The 16842-nt window shown below is 39.4% G+C and overlaps 1 protein-coding gene and 1 long non-coding RNA gene across 3 annotated transcripts in view; one reads left to right on the plus strand and one right to left on the minus strand.

Annotated features, from left to right (window-relative positions):
* LOC127492998 (uncharacterized) overlaps positions 1-16842 on the minus strand; it is a 61877-nt gene that overhangs the window by 33876 nt on the left and 11159 nt on the right. The window lies entirely within an intron of this gene.
* TCN1 (transcobalamin 1) lies at positions 1125-14954 on the plus strand. 2 transcript variants are annotated; one of them, XM_002709185.5, is made up of 9 exons: positions 1126-1314; positions 3878-4057; positions 5494-5634; positions 7257-7412; positions 8575-8765; positions 11358-11547; positions 12892-13075; positions 14434-14552; positions 14730-14954. In XM_002709185.5, the coding sequence occupies exons 1-9, from the start codon at positions 1236-1238 to the stop codon at positions 14789-14791; spliced, it is 1302 nt and encodes a 433-aa protein (XP_002709231.2). In that variant the 5' UTR covers positions 1126-1235; the 3' UTR covers positions 14792-14954. The 2 variants fall into 2 exon arrangements, with proteins under 2 accessions (XP_069920267.1, XP_002709231.2); XM_070064166.1 differs by lacking the exons at positions 8575-8765; positions 11358-11547 and having other exon boundaries at positions 1125-1314.

Raw genomic sequence — 16842 nt, forward strand, 5'->3', positions numbered from 1 at the left:
CTAGAACCTTCACTGAATTTATCTTAATATCCCCTGGCTTCTATTATGATATTCTATGTTGAATATGTATTTCCTAAATGCCTTCTATGGACTGGATACGGTGCATGTAAGGAAGCTGTATTATGGTTTTCCAGAGAAACAGAATCAGAAACAGTGTGGGAGAGACCAAGAGAGACATATAGAGAGAGAGTTGCAGAGGAACACGTAGTTTTATTATGAGTAATTGATTCATCCAATTATGCAGGCTGTGAAGTCCCAGTCAGCTGTCTGCAAACCAGAAACATAGGTCAGTGGTGTGACTCAGTCTAAGTCTGAGGGCCTGAGAACCAGAGCAGCTGACGGTATAAATCCCAACCCAAGGGCTCAGGAATGAGATGCCCCACAGCTCAAGCAAGCTGGCAGGAAGCAAAAAGACGTGAATTCCTCAATCCTCTACCTTTTGTTCTGTTCAAACCCCCAGTAGATTGGTTGGCACTGAATTTACCTATTCAAATGTTAATCTCATCTGGGCACTTTATGGCCAGTCAAGCTGTCACCAGAAAGTAGCCATCACAGAGGAACAGTGCCTCACTAACCCATGCTCAAGTCCTCAACTAGGCTGCCAGGATTCTCTAGCAGTTCTTGGAAGAAACATGATAGCAACAACTCACATGCAGCATATTCTGGCAGGGCAGAAATCCACACTTGATGTATCTCTCTCTGGTTTTCCTCCTGGTCTAAGAAACTTTCAGGGCATCTAAGGAGAAAGAATCTCCCAAGTGCCAGGCTTCCCAACTGTGCCTGCTCCTTTTTCAGACTTAAAACTTCCCCCTCCATGTATATGTTGTATGCCTTTGTCCCATCAAATCTAATCTCTCATTAGACATAAATCAGACATAACCAAACTGGGATGAAAAAGAAGAAAACACCACCAAAAGCAGTCATTCAACTAATTTATGTCTATTGAACAGAAAGCAAATAATTAATATGAACTCTGAAGGTTTAGAACAGGAAACAAAGAAAATGGGTTTCCTCATTCTGCCTGATACCTTTCAAGTCTTCTTCCTGATTCATCATATTACTTGAACAAATATACTTGACCACACCTCCTGATATTGCTCAATATTTACTTGAGTGAAAGAAGTTGCAGCAACCTGAAAGAGAAGCTCTCATTACCCACTTCCCATCATCCAAGTAAAACTCTCAACACTGTTGGAACTGCAAAGCCCTCAACACTCCAGGGCACTGTTGGAGAGATGAGACAATACCACCAGCTACCCTTAGTGGGGTTCCTATTGTTTTCTCTCATTCCAAGCCAACTTTGCAAGACGTGTGGTAAGTACACTTTGAACTAAAGTTACTTTAGTGTGAAAGTCCCTTGAAGGTTTCTGACAGGAGACTCTGAGAAAAAAAAAATCTGATTTCAGCCCTCTGTGTGGTTGGACTGCATGAGTGATTGAAACAAGTCAGTAAATTGTGAGGAAGATCCCACAGTGCATATTGATTTGAGAGTGGTTGTAGATTCTCTGTTAACCTGCATAACTGTTCTTCCTCTGATCATACCCTCTCTACACAGCAGCTTCCCTACCAATTATCTCTCCATTTATTCAGCTCCAACTTCAGGAAACTCATAACCCTAGAAACTTTTTAAGATAATGCAATCTTTTTTCCAAAATTCAACCCATGGTTCTTGGGTTAGCCTCTTGTAACCATATGGTGGTGGTGGTGGGGTGATAATAATCCCTTCCAAATAATGAAGACTGCTCTCTTGTCATTAAGTTTAGAAGTTCCAAGCTACATATTTCCCTACCTTCAACTCTTCCCCATGGGCTGTGGCTAAAAGTCCCATCGTCTCTGCTCTCCTCTGAGTGCTGGCTCCAGAGATTGTGTGATCTGATTAAAGAATACTAAAGTAAGAGAAAGAAAATCTAGGATTGTGTCCAGTCCTGAGTAGCTGAAAGCCCAATGTTCCTGCATCCTTTATCCCCAGCCAGGAATGGACGATATGGAGGGGAGGATTTTGAAACAATTGATCTCCTGAAGTCTACTGTAGCTTTCAGCTGCATGGTTTCTCTTTCATGAGTCTATACCCTGGAACTGAGTTTCAAACCAGTTCAGCGAAGATAATATGGTGCCTTCTGTGGATACATCTTCCTGGCACTCTGTAACCAAGAAGAGATCAAACCTACAAAAAGCAGACTTGCATTTTTAAAAAAGCTTAAAGCACAGACTCTGCCAACCCAAACATTCTTCCTGGGTTGTCATTTCCCATTAGATCCTAAGAATAGGAGATCTCTATGGGGTCTTGGAAGTTCATTTAATAGTACAAAATAATTGATGGACCAGGAACTACAAAGTCTGCTTCGGTGCTGGAAAATCTGCTGAACTGGATGCTTCCACAACATCTCAGAGAAACAACTCACAATTGTCCTATTGTGCTGTACCAAACCACGACCTTTCTATGATCACTGCTCTTGATTTCCTTGACTCTTCCTTTTAACGTGAAGAAGGGTGGCAAGGGAAACCTTTCTTGGAATCTCTTAGTGACAGAAAGTTCATCTGGAAGCTATACTGTGTATAGCATTTTACAGTTAAGTGATGTATTGTCCAGTACCTGTGAGGTAGGTACTATTATCTATATTTTTAATGAGGAAACTGAGGGCCAGAAAGTTACATAATTTTTCCATGATTATAAGGTAAAGACAGTGAGTCCAGCCAAGGTCTGGCTTAGTCAGAGCTCATGTTTTTCTCATTCTCCCAATAACCCATCAATCCATGAATCATCTGGAGATGGGTAGGATTTGGGTGATTTCTCAAGATTATGATCAAAGTACATGGAAAATTTATCATATTTTATATAGTTGCTGACTCTTTTTATTCTCCTCTATTTCTTTGAAGGCTCTGAATTCTCTTTTTACTTCCACCATGTAATGTGATCTGGCTACATCCTCTGTTCTAGGATTTTAGAATGTTACAGGTTAAAGCTTGGTAGTTGGGGCTGGCACTGTGGCGTAGCAGGTAAAGCTGCTGCCTCCAGTGCTGGCATCCCATATGGGCACTGGTTCAAGTACCGGCTGCTCCACTTCTGATCCAGCTGTCTGCTATGGCCTGGGAAAGCAGTAGAAGATGGCCCAGGTCCTTGGGCCCCTGCACCCGCGTCAGAGACTCAGAAGAGACTCCTGGCTCCTGGTTTTGGATCAGTGCAGCTCCAGCCATTGAGGCCAACTGGAGAGTGAACCTCTCCTTCTCTCTTTCTGTAATCTGACTTTCAAATAAATAAATGAATCTTAAAAAAAAAAAAAAAACTAAGGAGTTTCCAAGGCGGGGGGGTGGGGAATATTGCTAAAAATGATCTTGATGCTTGACTAATTGGACAATCAGATAATGCAGTTGAAGTGTTAATCACTACTGTAACATAGAATTTTGCCTGTATTTCCTCTGTATTGACCCAATTGATTTAGAAGAAGATGGATAAGGTAAGAATTGAATCCAGGAAGTAGAAAGGTCTATGAGAGAATCAGAAGATGTGTGTTCTTGCTCTAAATAAGACCCAAACACTGATGTTTCTTGAAGGCTATGATCTCTAGGTTTCACATACAAAATTACAGAATAACACTAGATACACCAGGCAACACTGATATTCTGACAGTACATGATGGAAAGGCTGTACCAATGTTCAGGTATTGAAATGTTTCCACGCTGGTTGTTAAAGGAGGAGTGGATGGCATAAAGGGGACTCCAGACTCACATTTTTATTATTCCACCAGTGCAGCTGGTGGCTGCTGTATTGGTTTAGGTCTGTGCTGTAGTGGTTACTAAATATTTTAATGTAACCCTTGATCCATCCATCTTTGTATTTTCTGAGTGTGTGTTTCTTATTTCCTCCCTTTTGCCACAGAGGTAACTGAAGAAAATGATGTCCATCTAAACTCTCTGTTGAGCACAATGACCACTTCAAAATATACAAGTGGAACCCAATCTGCCAATGTTCTGTTGTCCCTCAGACTTGTTGGGATGCAGAACCAAACCCTAAAACAACAGCTGTCCCAACAAGTCAGATCCAGTGTGGAGATGAGAGGTGAGTGCCTGGGTTCTCTGGGAGGTTTAGCAAAACCTATGTTATAAATGATGGCCTCCTAACTCTAACAATTGTGTGTCCAGAGTAGCCCTACTATAACTTAGCTGTGTGAAATTTAACTTGACAGAAAGGTGTCTTGAAATACCAGTACCTGCCACTTGTTCCAGAGCTGGATCTTGTGTCTTTTAGTCCTGTAATACATTTTACTTCAAAGGGACACAAGAAAAAGCAAAAGAAAATGTAGGCTCTTAACCATTAATACTGTTACATAATCTTGCTGTGCTCACAAACACATAAGGGTACAAACCGCAACTAAGAAACCTTAATCATATAACAATAATACTGTACTCAGTATGAGTCAAGTTGACTTTGAGCCAGTCAGGTCAATACTGAGCCCTAATTTTCTAATAGGTACAAGGGGACAATGAGGCCACCTTTACCTGTCTCATAATACCATTGTAAGACTTATGAGGATGCCAGCACTGTGGCATGGTGGGATAAGCCTCCACCTGCAGCACTGGCATCCCATATGAGCACTTGTTCAAGTTCCGGCTGCTCCTCTTCTGATCCAGCTTTCTACTATTGCCTGGGAAAGCAGTGGAAGAGAGCCCAAGTCCTTGGGCCCCTACACCCAATGGGAGACCCAGAAAATGCTCCTGGCTCCTAGCTTCAAATTGGCTTAACTCCAGCTATTGCGGCCATTTTGGGGGGTGTACCAACAGTTGGAAGACCTAATTTTTTTTTTACTTTTATTTAATGAATATAAATTTCCAAAGTACAGCTTATGGATTACAATGGCTCCCCGCCCCCCATAACTTCCCTCCCACCCAGAACCCTTCCCATTCCTGCTCCCTCTCCCCTTCCATTCACATCAAGATTCATTTTTAATTCTCTTTATATACAGAAGATCAGTTTAGTATATATTAAGTAAAGATTTCAACAGTTTGCACCCACATAGAAACACAAAGTGAAAAATACTGTTTGAGTACTAGTTATATATTCTCTGTCTCTTCCTCACTCTGTCTGTAACTCTGTGTCTCACATAAAATAAATTTTTTTAAAAATCTGTAAGACTTATGAGAAGTTGAGAATTTTGATAAACTATAAGGCAGAATATAAAAATCAAATATTACTGTCCTAGCAAACTGGCATCACAGAGCGAAAATCCCAAGGTTTGTTATTTATCTGTTTTTCTTCTTTTTTTGTTTTTATAAGGATTTGTTATTGCTAAAAGATCTTATAATTTCATGAGAAAGACTAAAATTTGGCTTACATTTATATCATACTACCATAATAAGCCCTAATTTGGGGATTAAAAAAAAGAGAACAAAATATTACTGTAGAGTGGCACAGAGGAATGAAATGATAAGCAATACGAGTCACAAGGAAGATGGGAAGTCATAAGCATGTACCTTGTTAAATATTTTTATTTTCAGAGTCAAATTTAAGCTCAGGACAGCTTGCCATGATAATACTTGCTTTGGGAGCATGCCATACCCCTGATGAAACCTTTATATATGATCATCACCTCATCAGTCATCTACAAAATAAATTCCAAGCAGAAATTGAAAATATGGGTAAGCATAAAATGATCAGACCCATGATAGCCTTGACCTCTCCTCTATTGTTTAAGAACTGTATGAAGTTTCCCTCCACTCCTTCCTTATATTTATCCTGTTCACCTCACCATATCTTTGTGGGTCACTTTTTCTTCTTTCCTCTTTTAATGTGCTTCCTGAACTCTATTTTTAAATATGTTCAACTGGGCATTGATTCGACATCAAGCACTATGTATGATGGCAGATTCATACAGACACATAAGACACAGATCTCTAATCCTCCAGGAACTTGGCTTTTAGAAAAAAGAAAATGCACACTGTATTCTTTATTATGCCTGTGTCATGAGTACTGAAGCGTCCAATGCTAGTGAAATAGCCAGAGAGGGCCAAAGTACTTTAACACTGGGAAATATGTGTCGACCATGTTAGCTGTTAGTGAGGTATATTATTTTGTATTCCAACTCCCACTCAATATTTATCTTATTGATTAATTTTTAATTTTGAAAGTTTTTATTAGTACTTAATGCATATGCATTTTTATGGGCTGGAGTTCAAGTTTTCAGCACATGTTTGTAGCATAAACTGATCAAATCAAGGAATTAGCTCTTCTATCTCCTTTTCTTTGTGTTGGGGTCTAGTAGTTCCCTCTCTTCCAGTTCTTTATATGGTATATAATACCTTATTGTGAATTATAGCCATCCCACTGTGCTGTGCAACACTACTATGTAGTACTTCTCTCTAACTGTGTTTTGGTACCTGTCATGTAATCTCCCTCCATCCAACCCATCCCACCCTCCCCAGCCTCTAGCCATCACTATTCTAAGACCAACTTTTATTTAACTTCTACATATTAGAAAAAACACATAATATTCGTCTTTCTGTATCTGGCTTATTTTTCTTATGTTCCTCCAATCCCACATCCTTTGAGATTGCCTCTAATCATGATTCCGCTTAGTTTCCACCAATGCCTTACTATTGAAAGTGCAAGAGACTTGAGCATGGGAAACCTACATTCTAGTCCTAGCCTTGTAACTCCCCAAGTATCTGTATAGCATTTTAATAACTTTAATTCTGGATCTCCTCAATAATAAAAGGAAAAAAATTCAGTTGAATTTGGTAACCCTTAAGAGTTTTTAAATTTCTCAGGTTTGTGGGGCCAGTGCTGTGGCACAGCAGGTTGATCTTCCACCTGCGGCGCCAGCATCTCATATGGGCATGGGTTCTAGTCCCAGCTGCTCCTCTTCTGATCCAGCTCTCTGCTGTGGCCTGGGAAAGCAGTAGAATATGGCCCAAGCGCTTGGGCCCCTGCACCTGTGCAGGAGACCAGAAAGCCCCTGACTCCTGGCTTCAGATTGGCTCAGCTTTGTCCTTTGCAGCCAATTGGGGAGTGAGCCAGAGGATGGAAGACCTTTCTCTCTCTCCCTCTCATTGTCTGTAACTCTACCTCTCAGATAAATAAATAAAATCTTTTAAAAATTTTTCTTAGGTTTACTAATCCAGTAGACGATTTCCCCCCTTTTATTGTCTGCATCTTCTGTAAAAATAAAGAAAGGAGGATAAAGTACATTGGAATACATTGAAAATGTATTATCCCAGTATGAGCTCCATGAATAAGGCATTTCTTTTCTTCTCTCTGCCAGGAGCACATGATGGCAATCCACTGACTAATTACTACCAGGTCAGCCTGGATGTTTTGGTCTTGTGTCTATTTAATGGGAACTACTCAGTCACCAAAGTTGCTGACCTTTTCTCTCCTGAAAATAAAAACTATTATCTTCGTGGCCAGTTCTCAGTAGGTAAGTCATTAGCCACATTCCCTTGAAATAAGGGGCACTGGGACATGTAGGTCTTGCCCTTTGAGTTTTTCTGTCTTCTTTACCCTAAATCCTCTCAAAAAATAATGCTTTGTTTTTGGAAATAATGGATAATGGTTGGCATTTAATCCTATTTCTAGATGTCTGGTGTAAAAGAAAGACTTGGTTCCTACCTCAGTTCTTCTTTGAGTCATATAACTAATGCTCACTCTTGAATTTAATTTTGTCATCCATAAAATGAGGTTGGAGCATGAGAATATTTGTACAAAATGCTTTAGGAAGTACAATGTTAGAGAAATAAAATACAATTGAATTCATTTATCTTATCATTGCCTCTTTCTCTAATTTATTGAAACAACTTAGATACCTGGGTTGACTTGAACAGCATAACCTTCTAGGAACAAGGTTCATTCAATATTTTGACAATAAAGTGTGCATTCATAATGGAGAAGGCTCTGCTAGACAGCTAGTATTGACACTCACCCCCTATGGAGCCTGATACTTACTCTCATATTTCTTTAAGAACTTCAAAGCAAATTGCCATTCAGTATTTCTGGAAAGTAAAGAGAATGTGCTATCTCTATCCTACTTTCCCAATAAGAGAGGGAAGGCATCATACTAAAAGACACCCAAAAATAAAAGTTCTTATCCTTTCTTCTTCCAATGCCTTCCCTCATCTTCCACCTTAAAGGGATTTATTGAAGAATAATTCTGTTAAAATTTTTTTTCTAATCTGTCTACTTGATTGATTGGGAAAATACAAAGACAATGTCTTGGGTTTTCTCAGTCCCTTTGTCAGTGTGGCTGAAAGAGTGGAGCAAGATGGCCAAGATGGGGGCAACCAAGATATAAAAGCGGAATCCTGTCCAAAGGATTGCACCTGCAAATCTATATGTGTTTTATGGCCAAGATACAAAGTATTAAGAATGGCAACACAACATAAAGTATCTAGAATATTGGCTAGCACTGGAAAAAATTATTGCTATATCTTTAAAAACATTTCTCTTCTTTCATCAATTAGTTTGATTAACTATCCCAAGTTTTACAGATCTGTCACTCTTTTAGTACTGAAAGGTAAACATCTCAGTATAGGACAAACTAAGACAGTTGGTTGCCTTATCACCAATATTTTGTTTCTTGAAAGACACTGGAGCGATGGCAGTCTTGGCTCTGACCTGTATGAAGAGGAGTCTAATAAACGGAAATATCAAAGCAGGTGAAGAGGACTTAAAGGAGATCAATAATCACATAGCATCACTGGTAAAAAAAATTCTATCTCAGAAGAAAGAAAATGGTCTCATTGGAAACATATTTAGTACAGGAGAAGCTATGCAGGTAAGTCAGAAGCTAGAATAGGAGACAGAGAAGGGAGTTCTGGAGGAAAGAAGTATCATTATCCTTTCTTATTGATTTCCTAAGATCATATTATCTATTCTGCAGTTCCTATACTAACTTTGATTTTATTTATATGATTTCCCACCCCTACTCTTTTCAACTTCAACTTCAACTCCCCAGAACAAATAGTTCAATGAAGGTTTTCCTAACTGCAATTTCTTTAAAGAATTTTAGAATATACTACAACCTATCTTGTTCTTCTGTCATGTGCAATTTCACAATCATATACCAATGTTTTGTGCTTTCATTTTACCTCCCAAACTAAATTATCTCAATATAAGTAATAAGTGACAATGATAGTAACAAGAGCTAATATCTATTGAATACTATTAACTCGTTAATGACCACAGCAACTCAGTGAGTAACTATTACCTCCATTGTTTAGCATAAGTCATAAAGTTTAAGTCACTTACCTCTTATTACAAAACCAGAAAATGGTGAAAAAAGACAAAACTCACACTCAGTACCTATAGTGTAATATATTTATTTTGAATTCTTCTACATTATCCCTGCCTTAATTATTGATTTTCTCAACTTGAAGGGGTAGATACAAGGAGATAGCAAGGAAAGTTCATATCAAAAAATTTTCACACAGCCGGCGCCGTGGCTCAATAGGCTAATCCTCCACCTTGCGGCGCCGGCACACCGGGTTCTAGTCCCGGTCGGGGCGCCGGATTCTGTCCCGGTTGCCCCTCTTCCAGGCCAGCTCTCTGCTATGGCCAGGGAGTGCAGTGGAGGATGGCCCAGGTGCTTGGGCCCTGCACCCCATGGGAGACCAGGAAAAGCACCTGGATCCTGGCTCCTGCCATCGGATCAGCGCGGTGCGCCGGCTGCAGCGGCGGCCATTGGAGGGTGAACCAACGGCAAAGGAAGACCTTTCTCTCTGTCTCTCTCTCTCACTGTCCACTCTGCCTGTCAAAAAAAAAAAAAAAAAAAAAATTTCACTAAGGGGCCGGCTTTGCGGCATAGGGGTAAAGCCACAGCCTGTGCTGCCAGCATCGTATGTGGGTGCCAGTTTGAGTTTCAGCTGCTCCACTTATGATTCAGCTCCCTGCTAATAGCCTGGGAAAGGGAGCAGAAGATGACCCAAGTGCTTGGGCCCCTGCCCCCTACCTGGAAGGCCCAGACGAAGTTTCTTGCTACTGGCTCCTGGCTTTTGCCTGGCTCTTCCCTGGCTGTTGTGGCCATCTGGAAAGTGAACCAGGGGATGGTGGATTCTCTGTCTCTCTGTGTCTCTCCCTCTTCTTGGTAGCTCTGACTTTCAAATAAATAAATCGTTAAAAAACATTTTTTTTCAGTAAGTCAAGCTGCCTTGGAATGAGAGGATTCTCAAGGGAGAAAGGGCAGAGAGGCAAAAACCCAAGGCATGAAAGACCATTAGGCATTTTAGAAAGACCAAGGTGTTCAGCATGACGAGTACAGGGCCCTGGGGAAATAGCACATACTAAAGCTGGTGCTGTAAGCAAGAGTCCAGGGTTGGCTTTATTGCTGGTGTTGTCTGTCCTGCTAAGTGCCTTCTCATTTTGGCTATATTTTGAATCCCCTGAAAGAACTAACACTAACAACTAGACCCCACATTAGACAGTTAATACAGAAATTTAGTATGGAACTAGACTTTGGTCTTGTTTAAAATCACTGCATGTAATGCTAATGCATAGTAGAGTCAGGAGCTACTTGCTTACAAGATGGTTTTTAAGAGAAGATATAATTTAATTGGAATTCAACCACTTTTACTTTGATCTTAATATCCCACAACTGCTTGTTGATTACTTGATTGGCTTTGAGAGTGTCCCAAAAGAAAGATGATGAGGAGTATAGTTTCCATGTAGTAGAACAACATCTGCAAGTCCAGGCCTCCTAACTTTTAATAATAATTCACTGTTCTACTCCTTCAGATGAACTTACATTTTGCTGCTTGGATAGTTTCTATTCAACAAACTACCAGACTTTCTATTGTCAATCAAAGTTTGTCATATACCTCACCCTGAATTCCGTGTTCTTCCCTCTGAATACAAATCTCCCCTTCTCATTTCACCTACCAAAAGGCCATCATGACACCAAAGCCTACTGTGAGTGCCCCCCTGTCCAGTGAAGTCTATCCTCACCCTCATAGACATCTATGAGCTCGTTTCCTCTTTTGAAAGGCCATGCAACTGGGTGCTTCTCTTAGAACATTCACCTTAAGACCCCTTTCACATTAGTGTGCCTACTACAAATATTTATTGAGTGCTTTCTACATGCAGCAAGAATTTTTCTAGTGTTGGGATGCAGGAGTGAATTACAGCAAAGAAAGTCTGTTTTCACTGAAGCTGTTGTAGCTTGCGTTAAGCAATTCTTCACCTCCCCCGCTCAAACAAGTTTGCAAGCTCATTGTTGGCATGAAAGATGTCTTATTTATCTAATATGCCTCCTAAGAAGTCAGTGTCTAATAAATACCCACTAAATTAGTTGTATGTAGGTTTCCCCCTTATTTGAAGTGTCTCTCATTCTCTCTCCATCTCTCTCTCTCTCTCTCTCTCTCTCTCTCACTAGGCACTTTTTGTCTCATCAAACTATTATAAAGAAAGTGAATGGAATTGCCAACAAACTCTGGACACAGTACTTACAGAAATTTCTCAGGGAGCATTCAATATTCCAATTGCTGCAGCCCAGATCTTACCTGCCCTGATGGGAAAGACGTACTTGGATGTTAGCAAAGACTCCTCTTGTGTCAGTGGTTCAGGTACAACCACTAACGAATGTGAATATCTCACCTTTCAGAATAACAGTCAAACCATGTGAAATGTGGGGGTTCTCAGGAACCAAAAATGACCAGAGAAGTCCCTAAAGCTGCTAAATAGAATTCAGTTCCCACGACTTCATCAGGGACAACAGCCACCTAAGGACTTGTTCCTAATGGATTGATAGAAATCGTTATTTGTTGTTTCCAATGCTGATATGCAAGGTAGACTTGGTTAAATGACATCTATCTCCAAAGGGATGTTTTCCAGTTTTTTGATATAAGAAAGATCTGAAAATCACTCCTATCCTAAACAAAGTATAGAGAATCTGTATTGTGTCTCTGACTTTTCATTATCCACATTGAGTGATCCCTTAGGGAAATAAGACATTTGTTTGGAAGAAATATGGCAGTGTTCTAAAAAAATCATAGCATGAATTTATTCAAATAAATTTTTTGCAACAAAACAGAAATAAAGGAGACATTTCCTTCTACCTCTGTTCAGTCACTTACAGATTTAGAGGTTTTGAACGTATTATTTAACCTCAAAACTTCAGTTTTCTGATGTAAAAATTGGGAATATTAAGAATATTGAACATAGGTTTTTATAAGAATTGAATGAGAAAATTCATATAAATTAATTAATATGGCATCTAGCACTTAATGTATTTCTAGTAAATGCTAAGGAATAAGAGGAGAGGAGCGAAGACAAAAAATATTAGATTCTATACCAAAAGGAAAAAAATCAGGATCCTTGTGAGAAATGGAAATTAGGGGTGAACATTGTGGTATAGTGAGTAAATCTACTACCTACAAAGCCAGCATCCCATATTGGTGCTGGTTTGAGTCCCAGTTGTTCCTCTTCTGATCTTGCTCTCTGCTAATGAGCTTAGGAAAGTAGTCGAAAATGGTTCAAGTCCTTAGGCCCCTGCCAACCATGTGGGAGACCCGTAAGAAGCTCCTTGCTTCAGCCTGGTCTGGCCCTGGCTGTTGCAGCCATTTGGGGAATGAACCAGCAGATGGAGTATCTCTTTTTGCGTGTAACTCTACCCTTCAAATTAATAAATAAAATCTTTAAAGAATAAAAAAGAAAAGAAATGGGAGTTAGGGCAGCTGAATTACTTAAGTGCCTGGAAGTTAAGTCTACTGCCAGCATTCACAAGCCAATAAGTTTCTGGTTTTAGTTTCTGCTTTAGTTATATTCTAGATCTGCCCCTTGATTTCCCTGGAGCAAATCCACCTCTGCATTAAGAAAGTAGTCCTTGGATAAGGATGGGAGAGATGACCACATCCTAACATGATTTTAATTATCCTGAATCTTGCTGACTGCTTTTCTGTCTCTACCAGGTACCTTCAATATTTCCAGTCATGTGCCTAAATCTGTGACAACTCCTAACCCACCCTCAAATATATCGGTCAATTACTCTGTAGTAATCACCAAAACATATTCCACCACCGTCACTGTGCCAAGTGGTTCTGTCTTCCTAGATGTGATGGAGGAAGCTCAGAAAATAAATGAGACTGTATTTGGGTATGTCTGTCCATAACCTAAGGTCAACGTGTTCACTGTGATTTCAAAAGACTGAGTAAGGATACATCTAGACCTGAATAAAAAATGCATGTAAATCTCTTCTGATCAGTACTTTTGCTCTCCACATACATCTCACAGTAGGTGTTAAGGTGAAATATTTCAACTTCCAGGTATCCTGAGTGTTAAATTAATGTTCATTTAATGAATAAATGAATTCCAGATTCATTATCTCTCTTTTTTCAGAAAAACTTCAATAAATAAAATCTCTTGCTTCAGACATTTGGGGTCTAAAACAGTGGTTCTTAACTTTTTGAACCACTGATTCCTTTGAAAATTAGATGAATGCAATAAACGTTCACTCCAGAAAATGAATATAAAAAGTTTGACATTTACATTAGGAATTTTACAAGTGCCTATGAAATCAAATATTAAAATTAAGATATCGACTCTGCCTCTGAAAAGCATGATTTTTTTGTTTCCTTAAATCTAGTTTACAATTATTTATTGTGTCCAACAATATGATGTAGGATTCTATAGAAAAATCTGAATAATTTTACACATATATATATATAATTTATTATAAAAGCTTTCAAAGGTGACAGAAAGGTAGAGAACTATGTGTTAGGAATGAGAAATAAACATTGGCAATATAGCTTTTTATTTGTTCATTAGAGTTTTAAATCATTTTTAAAGAAAAATTTAAAAAATAAATTAAAATTGTAATATTTATGGGATATCCCCTGATGTTTTAATACATATATCAAACCAATGTCTCTTCTTACTCCTATCCAGATATAATTCAGTACCTATTAAGTAACCTTTTTCCATTCTTCCCTCCGTTTCTCCCAGCCCAGATTCTGGTAACCACCACTAAACCTTTTTAACTTCAAAGAGATCGTCCTTTTTTAAGACTTCACTTTCTAATAAACACATCATGAAATATCAAATTATTCTCTCTTGTTACTCTTTCCTAAGAGAAAATCCACTAACTTATGATGCCTCCAGGACCCAAAGTTAACACTCCTCTTCTGACTCAGTATCTTCAACAGTTACTTTCTTGGGTGAAAAGCTGAAGCTATTAACTGCAAGTGTCCACTATGACAGGAAAGGATTCAGGCAGAAACCATGGGCATGGAGTGCAGAAAGCCTGCATCAGAAACATCTAGAATTAATAAAACATGCATATTCCTGGTCCCTAGCCCAAACTTGAGAATCAAAGTATATAAGGCAAGGTCAAGGAAATCTGTATTCCTGTAGTATCACCAAGTGGGTTTGAGGCATAGTAAAGTTTGAGAGATGCCTGTGTAGGATTTCTCCTGAAAATCTAAGCTCTGTGACTTGTTCTCCATCCCTTACAGTTTCACAGTGGAGAAGAGCTCATGGGGCCCCTACATCACCTCTGTTCAGGGCCTAAAGGCCAACAATAATGAGAGAACCTTTTGGGAAATTCTGAGTGGAGGCAAACCACTGAGCCAAGGTAAGGGAGCGATATGCCCAAAAGACCCAGAGTGAAAAAGCCCAAAGTGTTCTCATGTGAGGATGTGAGCGTTTGTGGGAAATGAGTGGACGTATTGGAAGAGGTGGTGTGGTATTCATTATTCGATGATTCCGTGATCAAATCATTTGACTCAATTCTCTTTCTTCTCCTTTGCAGGAGTTGGTAATTATGTTGTCCACGATGGAGAAAGCTTAGAAATTCACTGGAGCAAATACTAACAAGTCCAAACTTGTTCAGCTGGACGGACTTAATGCAATGGGATTCCATGCAGAAAAATTGTCTTAATGCTTTCCTTTTCATTTTTTCCATTCCCATGAGGAGATTCACTAACCTTCCCTTCTTTTTATGCATATTCAATAAAAGATTAATATGATAACCAGACCAAAAGTACGTTTGAATCACTTTTAAAGGATCTTATAGTTCACAATAACCTTTATGTATTTTATGAGCAAATATAAGAAATATTTCCAAGGATGCAAAAACAAGGTAATGTCAAAGGAAGTGTCAGCTTGTTTACCCTCAGTTGGTCAGTACACATTGGGTACATGTATTGTAACATCACCATGTGCTCTATAAGTAGGTACAATTATTGTTCATTTTAAACTGTTTTAAGTTGTTAGAGGGGCGATCACCTTAGAAAGGAATGAAGTGAAAAGAGATTACACTACATTGCCTAATAAGCTAATTTCTACTCAAAGTGTCCACACCATTTGGATACCATGGGGTAACTTGGGAAAATGGACATTTAGCTCTAGATATAATTTTGCAGCAGTGACTAAGGATATCAACAGAAATTTTGTAGGAAAACTAAGCTCTCTGAGGTTCAGGTGCAAAGAAGAGACTCAATGGCTATACAGACTTCACACAGATAGTGTAGGATAGAGGGGGAAATGTTGCTTAGAAGGAGAAGTGTGAAGCTCACACATTAAAATACTAGTCCACAGTTTAAGGAATACCATTCCCTCCTTGAGCTGTCTCCCTTGGGTCCCACTTGTTCTTATCCCACATTTATTTTTCTTTTACTTCCCCATAAAATCACTCTGATATTCACATCATCAAAATATGCATGCAAAAAATCACCATCATTATTGATTTCTGCAGAATTCACATTGTAGATTGTTGAATCATGTCTAGGCAGCATAAGTTGGAATCCACTCCATACACTGGTAAGTCCCTGTGCTATAAGCAGATACAGTCAGGAACAGAAGTATTTTTAAGATGCCAAAGAGCTAAATACGCCTCACTTAAAGTATATAGTAACCCATTTAAAGTAGCCCCCGCTCCAAAAAAAAAAAAAAAAAAAAAAAAAAAAAAAAAAAAAAAACCACAATCAGGAGGAATTGTTTTAGCAATACTGAATACTCAATACTCCATGTGCTTTCTTCATGATAAACTTAACTTTCTCCCCTCTGCTTGTAACCACACTTCATAGTCAGAAATTGATTCTTCTTTCTAATGCTGCTTCTTTCTAATGCTTCTAATGTACTTCTTTCTAATGCTGATCCTTGATTCTCAAGTTCAGCTCATCCCAGGCTCTCATTAATTGGATGTGACAGATACCCTCACTTCTAGCCAGTGATGGGCTGTACCCTCTGAGGTCTTTGTCTCATCTTCAAAACTAAATTAGAGATATAGAAAAGCATGTAATCTTTCTGGACCACCGGGGTCCTGCTAGCACAGGGAAAAGTTGGCAGATCTTTCTGTAAAAGATACAATTTGTGTGAAATTGAAGATATTGACTTGAGGTAATAAATACATAAAATATTAAAACTGTTTTTTACTGTCCCTTGTGAGTCACGTGACCACTCATCATCCAATCAGGACACTGTTAAGAATGATGTGAGAGGCTAGTGCTGTGGTGTAGTGGGTAAAGCCGCCACCTGCAGTGCCGGTGACTCACATGGACCCCGGTTGGAGTCCCAGCTGCTCCACTTCTGATCCCACTCTCTGCTATGGCCTGGGAAAGCAGTAGAAGATGGCCCAGGTCCTTGGGCCCCTGCACCCACATGGGAGACCTGGAAGAAGCTCCTGGCTCCTGGCTTCGGATCTGCGCAGCTCTGGCCTTTGCAGCCAACTGGGGAGTGAACCAGCGGATGAAGACCTCTCTCTCTCTCTCTCCCTCTCCTTCTCTCTCTATGTAACTCTGACTTTCAAGTAAATAAATAAAACTTAAAAAATAATGTGAGCACTGTTGATAATTACGTGAACAATGGGTTGCTTTCATGCAGCTGACGACGTGGAATGATTAAATCAAGCTAGCTCACATACT

This window comes from Oryctolagus cuniculus, chromosome 1, assembly GCF_964237555.1.
Source record: "Oryctolagus cuniculus chromosome 1, mOryCun1.1, whole genome shotgun sequence".
NCBI classification, from domain to species: Eukaryota; Metazoa; Chordata; class Mammalia; order Lagomorpha; family Leporidae; genus Oryctolagus; species Oryctolagus cuniculus.